Source organism: Poecilia mexicana, unplaced genomic scaffold, assembly GCF_051168715.1.
Source record: "Poecilia mexicana isolate PSO_F unplaced genomic scaffold, ASM5116871v1 scaffold_4, whole genome shotgun sequence".
Taxonomy (NCBI): Eukaryota; Metazoa; Chordata; class Actinopteri; order Cyprinodontiformes; family Poeciliidae; genus Poecilia; species Poecilia mexicana.
Genome location: NW_028263373.1, coordinates 1,729,734 through 1,738,803, shown reverse-complemented (window position 1 = coordinate 1,738,803; position 9,070 = coordinate 1,729,734). Strand labels below are relative to the sequence as shown.

General features: G+C 39.0%; 1 protein-coding gene across 1 annotated transcript; it reads left to right on the top strand.

The window, feature by feature from the left end:
- The first annotated feature begins 7,033 nt into the window (after positions 1-7,033).
- On the top strand, positions 7,034-8,549 carry gadd45ba (growth arrest and DNA-damage-inducible, beta a). The gene is made up of 4 exons (XM_015002418.2): positions 7,034-7,274; positions 7,398-7,499; positions 7,613-7,835; positions 7,949-8,549. Exons 1-4 carry the CDS (start codon positions 7,231-7,233, stop codon positions 8,060-8,062), a joined length of 483 nt encoding a protein of 160 aa, XP_014857904.1. The 5' UTR covers positions 7,034-7,230; the 3' UTR covers positions 8,063-8,549.
- The last annotated feature ends 521 nt before the right edge of the window (positions 8,550-9,070 follow it).

Below are 9,070 nucleotides of genomic sequence, written 5' to 3'. Positions count from 1 at the left end.
GCAGACTCTTCATTCCCTTTGCTGTGAATAGAACGGAGTTTATGGAAATCCGTTTATGTCTAAGTTTAAGCCTCCCTGTGTTTTAATTAATAAAAAATTTAATTTAAAACGAAATTTTTCCATTACTATGAACCAAATAACAAGATAGAGTAAAAAGATTTGTTTATATATATATATATATATATATATATATATATATATATATATATATATATATATATATATATATATATATATATATATATATTAAAAAAAAAAATCCCTTCTCACCCTCCGCGGGTGGTCTCTCTTTCATCCTCTGAGCTCGGGTCCTCTACCAGAGGCCTGGGAGCTTCAGGTTCTCCTCCAGTATCTTGGCTGTGCCTAGAACTGCACATTTCTGGACTGAGATGTCTGATGTTGTTCCTGGGATCTGTTTGAGCCACTGCTCCAGTTTGGGGGTGACTGCCCCGAGGGCCCCGATGACCACAGGCACCACTGTGGTCTTCACCTTCCAGGCCTTCTCCAGTTCCTCTCTGAGGCCCTGGTATTTCTCCAGTTTCTCGTGTAATAGAATATATATATATATATATATATATATATATATATATATATATATATATATATATATATATATATATATATATATATATATATATATATATATATATATATATCTTCTTCTAAAGAATACTTTAATATTTAGAAATAATATAATAGTTTTGTTTATCAAATAATATTTGATAAACAAAAATATTAAGTTGTGTGCAAATTCTGTTTTTGAAAGAGTAAAATAAAAAAACATCAGAAATAAATGACAAATTAAGGTTAAAGAAACTTTTTTAATTGTTTTATTATTATTATTATTATTATTATTATTATTATTATTATTATATAAAATGTTAGTACATTTGCTAACAAACACTGTAAATAGCATCATTTATACTTTGACCAACACTGAATAAAGCTTGGTTAGGTTATTTTCTAGTCTGTGGAATCACTAAAGTCCTATGTCTGGACTTTGATTAGGCCATAGCAGCAATTTGCTGGAATTATCATTTTTACCACTAAAAACTTGCTAAATATTTGCTTTTGGTACTTTGTTTCCTCCTTTTGGTTGAATAAGGAACCAACAACAATCAACTGAATCTGAAATTGCAAATTAATTTGTTAGTTGTGGATTCAAACAAATGAGGAAGGAAAAGAAAGATCAAATATTTGTAAAGAGAGTAATGCAGCCTGTGTATTCCAGCAGGCAGTTGAGCAGACAGCTAACCCCAGACTGTGGAGGATAAACAGAAAGGAAGTCCAGGATGTTAACGAGATGTTTGGAGAGCTGAGAGCTGCAGGAAAACCAGCAGAGCGAAAACCAGCAGGAGGCTTCACACTTTTCACACTTTCAATTAAAGGGGCCGTCAGCAGGTTGGTGGATTCTAGAGAAGCAGCACAGCTCACTGAGAGGCAGTGTTGTGTTCAAGACCACCTAACCCGAGACCAAGACAAGACCAAGACCAGAGTGTATCGAGACCGAGACAAGACCAAGACTTTTAGGGTCCGAGACCAAGTCAAGACCAAGACCGAGGGAAGTCGAGACCGAGTCAAAACCAAGACCAGCGGCCCGCGCTACATGACACAATAAAATGTAAAATATGATCGAAATTGCTTCTCAAAATAATCTGAAAGATCCATATTACCATAAAACACCTAGATATTAAATACTTAATACATTTTACCAATATTAAATATTCCATTTATGTGCTAAAAAGTGTGATGGTCTCGTGCCATCCCTAAAAACATAACGCCCTGGGCATTTGCCCATATTGCTCATATAAGAAACCACCACTGTCTGCACCATTAAACATAGCAATTGAGGCAATGCCCTGACGGTAAATAACGCTCAACTATGAACACTGACCAAGGAGCAACAAGCAAGAAGTAACCAAACAGAAGGAGCTCATCGTGACTGTTTTCACTCTCTATCCCAGTACATGAAGCCAGGTAGTCTGACACCATGACAGACATTACAGCTGCCACTTTGAACAAAACCAATCAAAGAGCAATGTGCATGCTCTGCGTGCTCTTTCGTTCTTGTGTTTTAGTTATTTGTTAATTTAAATATTAACGTACATAATAAAATAAAATAATAATGCAGTGTACACAGAGCATTACAAGAACAAAGAACGGGTGTTCTGTCAGGTCAGTCAGTGTGTTGTAGCTGACTCCAGCTGCAGCCAGACCCTGCTTTAAATACACTTTGAAATCATGACAACACATGTCTATATAGTTATCATTGAAAACAATTTAATGACTCATGTTCATCATAACTTGCTGCGTATGGTGGACTGACAACTCCTCTGACGGTCGGATTTCTTAATGCTTAATGCATGTATGCTATCCTGACAGCGTATGGCTATCTGATAGAACAACGGCTCTCAGTGACACTCCAGTCCTATCTAATAAGTAAAGAGCCGTGGAGAAGAATCGACTGTTTCTGAATGTCACATCACTATATTGCAGACTTTTGGACATAGCGTTGTCTCATATATGCAACAAGTCAGTCAACACCTCCGCACAATAATTCAGCACAGTGAGTGATAACATTTTTCATCACAATGCTTATGTGTCTCTGTACAGCTAGCTTTGCTAACATCAGGTTAACGGAGCTTACCTTCTTTGAGCTACTTTTCTAAGTGATGAAAAAAGTTAGACGTCTGTGAAAGCGAAGCGCTGCTGAGTTAGCTGTGGCCATCGGATTTCTTACTGTTTATGCAGCGCTATTATATTACTGACGATTAGACAAACATTTTCTGCCGCTGAGAGGAAACCACTGCGCATGTCCTGGAGCACCGCGCGCGTGGAAAGTGGGGAGGGGAGGTGGAGGGAGAGTAAAAGGTGGGGAGGGGAGGGAGAGTAAAAGGTGGGGAGGGGTGGGGGGAGTAACAGAAACAGTAGTTGCTTGGATTTTAATCGGTGGGTTTTGCATCCACTGAAAACAAAGATGTTAACAAATGAAGTGGACAGTATGCTGCACGTTTAGTGATATTTTCACAGTTGCGGTCTTGACTGGTCTTGAAATAAAATGCCGAGTCCTCAGCGCCCGAGACCGAGACAAGACCGAGACCAAATGCGGTCGAGTCCGAGACGAGACCGAGACCATCAAAAAATGGTCTTAAGACCGGTCTTAAGACCAAGACCAACTTCGAGTACCACAACACTGCTGAGAGGGAATAAACTTTATAACAGAAACAAAAGGTTAGAACAAACTTTAATTCCACTCACCCTACACATTTATCTGTTTAGTTTCATTTAGCTTGATAAAATATACTTTCTATTAAGTTATTTATACAATACAGTAAAACAGGAGTGTCCAAAGTATGGTTCAGGGGCCATTTCTTGCCCTTGGAATGATTATGTGCTTTCTTTAAGAATGATACAAATTTACCCTGATCTCTTTTATTTGTAATCAGGGTAACATAATTTTATTACAATGGAAAATATTATTTACAACACAAAGTATTCAACTTTTTATAACCAAGCTTTTATGAGCCACGTTTATTCAGAGACTTTTACTGGAAAGTCACCTTTGCTGCATGCACTTCATTAACTCGACTAAATATAGGAAGACTTTCAAAAGCCAGTGACCAAATCCTGGTATTATGCCGTAAATAAATTCAGCTGAGCCCAAATGAGTTGTCTTTCTTTCAGTACAACATAATCATACAAAATCCTTTTTTTGGTTTTGGGTCTATAATGAATAACATCACTTTCCTACAAAAAAATGTAAAAACAACAACAACAAAAAAATTGTAATACTGCAATTACTTGATTTTATTTTGTTATATTTTCTTGACCTATATAGAAGAGGATTAGGGCCACTGGAAAAAAACAGACAAAAAATAATCCTGACTTTTTTTTTATCTGAATTCTTAGAAAAACTCTGAGATTAAAGTCAGATTTCTGAGGGAAAAAATATCTGAATTATTATTATTATTTTTTAGTGGCCCTAATCGTCTTCCGTACTTCTGACTCAATGGTTTTGGCCCACATGATAAAAAGTTAGTACACCCCTCCAGTAAAATGTTCAAAATCATCAACAACAGAAAGTTCAGAGGAGAAAATTCAGAACTGAGTAAAAGTGGAGAAAGGCAAACAAAACAATAATAATATAAGACAGAATATAGAGTCCTTACTGTACAGTAAGGACAAAATAACATAAATACTATGTTCTTATTAAAAAAAAAACACATTTGATTTAAAGGAACAAAATATTACCAAGTATTTTGAGTCTAGTTTCTAGTGAAAATATCTTATTAAACTTGAAATGAGACAAAACTAACTTAAAAGTAACTTTTCAGTAAGATATATGAGCTTGTTCTAAGTCAATAACTCATAAATGTTTATGAAAGTGCTCAATTATTTCCCTTATGGGAAAATATCTTGCTATAAACTCACCAAGCTAAAGACATTCAGCAGCAATATGCTTAAAATGAGCGTTTTGTTCTCAGGGTCGCGGCTTATTCTCTCTTTGGAAGCCTTTTAAGTGTTTATTTTTAGTAGAAAGTATTTTCAGTTGCTGAATTTTAAAGTCCTGAATATTTTAATAAGCTGCCAAAAAGATAAACATCATCTCTGCCAGATGAAGCTTTACAGTTAAAATTATTTAAAGCTTCTCAAAAGCTTGAGTGAAACTACCGAAGCGAAGCGTTCACTGACTGATCAAAGCCGTCATGTGATCAGCTCTGATTGGCTGATAACGAGCCTCGTCACGCTGATCACATTAGATTAAATCATGCCATCTAATGTGATGACAAGATTAAACAGTCATCACATTAGATGACAACAGTTTTGTATAAAACTGGATCATTAATCACCTGTGAGCAACAAAACAAAAAGAAATCACTTTAAAAAATAAAAGGTTTTTTTTACTTGAATTAAAAATGTGTAGATAAAAAAAGTTGCCATCAAAGTTGGGGGGAACTCTGAGAAAGTTTGACTTGTTGCACATATTATTTATTATTTAATATGAATTTCTTTCCCTTTCACCAAATAAATTTGATGAATTGTTTTAATATTAATAATTCTAAAGTCAATAAAATGATTTTATCTGTTCTTCTGTTTTATGCAATATCTGCACACAATATCTACAGTAGAAATGGTACAATGCTTTTAATATAAAAATAAAAGCATTGTATGTGCTTTATAATATTAAGTTAGCTACTTATATTTGTTTATTTTCATTATAAGGAAAGGATCATTCTTTTCACAAAAATTCAAACAGCATTGAGTTTTATTTTCATTCTGTTTTATAATAAGAATAATTCCTTTAGGATCTCATTTAATTTCTTTGTTGGTTTTTATTGCAAATAATGTAAAAATATTCTTCATAATAGAAAAGTCTAATATATATATAGCTATATGGTCAAATAAGTAAATGTCAAGAATTTTAGAACACAATGAATAAATAAATTAATAAAAACTACAAATAATGAAAAAATACAAAATATTTGTAGGTTTCTAACTGAACCAGCAGGTGGTGCTATAACATAATCTCTGTTCCCAGCAGACAGTTATTCTCTCTGCAGGCTTATGAAACCTTCACATCACAAATATAAAGATTCACCTCAAAACAAAGAGTTTAGCTAAAACCAAATATATTTCTAAATTTTAAAAACATGTTTGGAACGTGCAGATGTTTAATTTCGTGATGAATAAAGATGATGAGCAGGTCGTAAAAGGACTTTTTGCATCATGAATGAGTCATAATGACTCATCAGCCACAATATTAGATAATCCTCAGAAATATTCACTTTATTATTGTTTTTTGTCTTTTTAGTTCTAAACACCCAAACACGTGATTGTTCTTTATTTCAATAATTGAATCATTTAATAATCATAAGCTTCTTATTTTATTCGTTATTTTTGTAAGCTTAGTCATTTGTTTTTTATTTTAAAATATAGCCTAGGAAAATACATAATTTTATTCAAACTTCTTGCAGAAATTCTCTTTTACTCCAGCCAACTGAAATATTGATTATATTTGTTTTTGATGCTCTGCAGGAAAAAAATCCTAAAATCTGTTTCCCTCCTGACATTTCATGTGATTTTCATGCAGCTTGTGCTCAGTTTCATTTTCATTTCTCAAAAAAAACTTAGAAAATATGAAAGAGCACCAAACGGCTCCTGATGACCCATGAAACTCCCCACAAATCCCCCTAAACAGAACCTTTCTGCCGGGACTCCCCCTGTCCGCTGCTGGTTCTGCCCAGACACGTCCTGCAGCGCTGCAGTGCCGCAGCCTGGCCGCTAGGGGCAGCATGCGACCCGGTTCAGCCTGCAGGAACCCGCGTGTTGCGTGAAAACATGCAGCCTGCATGCGGGACAGAAGCAATGCAGCTTAAACACACTAATTTATTTTATTCACTGCAACACATTCAGAAAACGTTTCTTTAAGGCCTTTGATCACTTGACCTTTGACCTCATGGTAGTTTCTAATCCGAAACATGCAGCTGACTGGCTCGTGTTTATCACCGGACTTTTTCCATTCTGTATTTTTAACTATTGCACAACCTGCATCATCATCATCCTCATCAGCAGCAGTCCGTTATCCAACCCGGCGGGCGCGTGCCCCCCCCCCCCCCCTCCTTGTTTCTGGACCCAGCAGGCTCCATGTAATATGAATTAGCTCAGGTGTGTGCTTTGATCTCGCTTTTTGGGGGATTTTTAAAAATTGTTTTTTGTGCTAGAAAAGTTTCTGGGAGCAGAAAGGAGGAAGATATGGAAATTCCTCCAGTCAGTGAGAAAGCAGCCGGTAAACAGGCAGAGAGAGAGAGAAAGAAAGAGAAAGAGAGAGAGAGAGCAGGAAAAGGAGGGGGGGAATGCGGGGGATTCTCCGAAACCACCCACGTGGGATCGCCGGTATCAGCGCCGGGCTCAGCCAATCAGCAGCGCGCTAAGAATTCTCTTTTGATCAGCACGGACCAATCAGAAGGCGCTCTGCTGCGCGCTGCTCCCCCCGCTAAACTGCCGATATAAATACAGGAGTTTCGGCTGTCAGAGGCAGAAAGCGACTCTACTCTCTACCGAACCGGACTTTCATCAGAACCAGAAGCACTTCTATTCCGATCTGGATTATTCTACCCCTCTGTTTGGACTTTGTTTTTCCTCTTTCTGGAGTTTAACCGGACAGCGAGCGCTGTGGATTTAATTTATCCTTCTAACCTGGAGCTGGTGGAATATTATTCTGAGTTCAACATGACTCTGGAGGAGGTCGTCGGAACCAACAGCACCGAGCAAAAGTAAGCGCTTTGGCTGTGCGTAATCACGCACCAGGTTGCACAGATGTTTAGTCGTTACTTTTAGACATGTTGGTACGTTACTGTGAACTGTGCGTGGTTCTAACCGACCCGGTGTCTCTGCAGGATGGAGACGGTGAGTCAGGCTGTGGAGGAGCTGCTGGTCGCGGCGCAGCGGCAGGACTGCCTCACGGTGGGGGTGTACGAGTCCGCCAAGCTCATGAATGTGTAAGTAGGAGTTAAAGTTCAACATTTAGGTGTTTTCTGTGGTTTAAACTCAACATTTTGGTGCTTTCTGGGTCTGTTTTTCTAACTTTCCTCTTCTCCTGGTTCCGCTGCAGAGATCCGGACAGCGTGGTTCTGTGTCTCCTCGCCACGGATGAGGAAGATGAGGATGACATCGCGCTGCAGATCCACTTCACGCTGCTCCAGGCTTTCTGCTGTGACAACGACATCAACATCGTGCGGGTCTCCGGCGTGCGGCGGCTGTCGCAGCTGCTGGGGGAAGACACCGAGGACAGCAACGGCAACGAGCCGCGGGACCTGCACTGCATCCTGGTCACGGTAAGTCCGCCTTCCCGGTCCTCCCGGTGCCTTTTCCTTCCTTCCGGTGCAGTTTGACTCGTACTTCCGGTTGTTTGTGGGTCCTAACGGCCGGTTCCGTGTTGTTTGTGCAGAACCCTCCGGTGCAGCCACTGCAGTGCCAGGCCCTGCAGCACGTCAGCAGCTTCTGCGAGCAGAGCCGCTGCAGCAACCAGTGGGTCCCCTACCTGGAGCTGCGGGACGGCTGACTGAACTGAACTGAACTGAACCGAACCGAACCGCCGTGCAGCGGTGAGAAGGAGTTGGATTTAAGCGACCCGACCTCCTGCAAGAAGCGGAGGAGCGGCGGCGATTGAGGAGAGTGAGTGAGAGAGTGAGAGAGAGAGGGGGGAAAGGGCGCCAGACCCTCCCGCGAGCCAGGACCGAGCTCTCCAGCCGCGTGATATGGGTCGACCGGTTCTGAAAGCCGGACCGAGACGTGTTGGAGCTGCTGGAGGAGCAGCTGAGGACAAGGAGAAAGAGGAAGAGGAAGCTGTTTTAAAGAGACAGCACGTGACTGGACTGATGAATGAGTGAAGAAGAGGCGCACGTGGAGATGTGAACGGAGCTGCAGGTGTTTCGGCTCACCTGTGCGCATGCTCTTGGACTTAAACATGAACTTTCAGACACAATGATGTCATATGTTCAGATTCATCAATGTGTTGACTCGATCTGATGAATAAACTGTTGAATACATTTACGATTCCTGAGTCATTCATCAGCATGTGTGTGTGTGTGTGTGTGTGTGCGTGTGTGTGTGTGTGTGGTGCAAACCTTCTACCTTAAAAGGACACATCATTAATCCAATTAGGGATGCTCAAGATGTGGCGCGGGGGCCATTTGTGGTCCAAAATGTACCCATGTGGTCCTTATCCACAGATTATTTCACCAAACTGCTGATGGTGATCTGCTGAAAATAAATAAAAATGAAGTGATGCAAATCAGAATTATCTTCAAATGGAAACAAAAACTTTGATAGCACTAAAAACTTGCAGTAACTTTATTCAAAACTGGAGTTTTAAAAAGAAAAATAAACTTATTTCTTATCTTATAGCATACATCTAAAATGATTTGCAGAGTATTTCTGTAAATATTGTGTATTTTACTTTTGCATTTTTCATAATAGATAAAACTTACATATACTTTTAGATCTAAATTTTGGATCCATTGCAAAAAGTTAGCAAAGTTGCTAAAACTATTAAAGTTAGCTTGATAAA

What these genes read in the sequence shown, in the direction of transcription:
- gadd45ba (XM_015002418.2), top strand. Translation starts at nt 7,231, where the DNA reads ATGACTCTGGAGGAGGTCGTCGGAACCAACAGCACCGAGCAAAA. An exon ending in ACCAACAGCACCGAGCAAAA is followed by an intron (nt 7,275 to 7,397) that starts GTAAGCGCTTTG and finishes GTGTCTCTGCAG; the next exon opens with GATGGAGACGGTGAGTCAGG. An exon ending in TGCACTGCATCCTGGTCACG is followed by an intron (nt 7,836 to 7,948) that starts GTAAGTCCGCCT and finishes TTGTTTGTGCAG; the next exon opens with AACCCTCCGGTGCAGCCACT.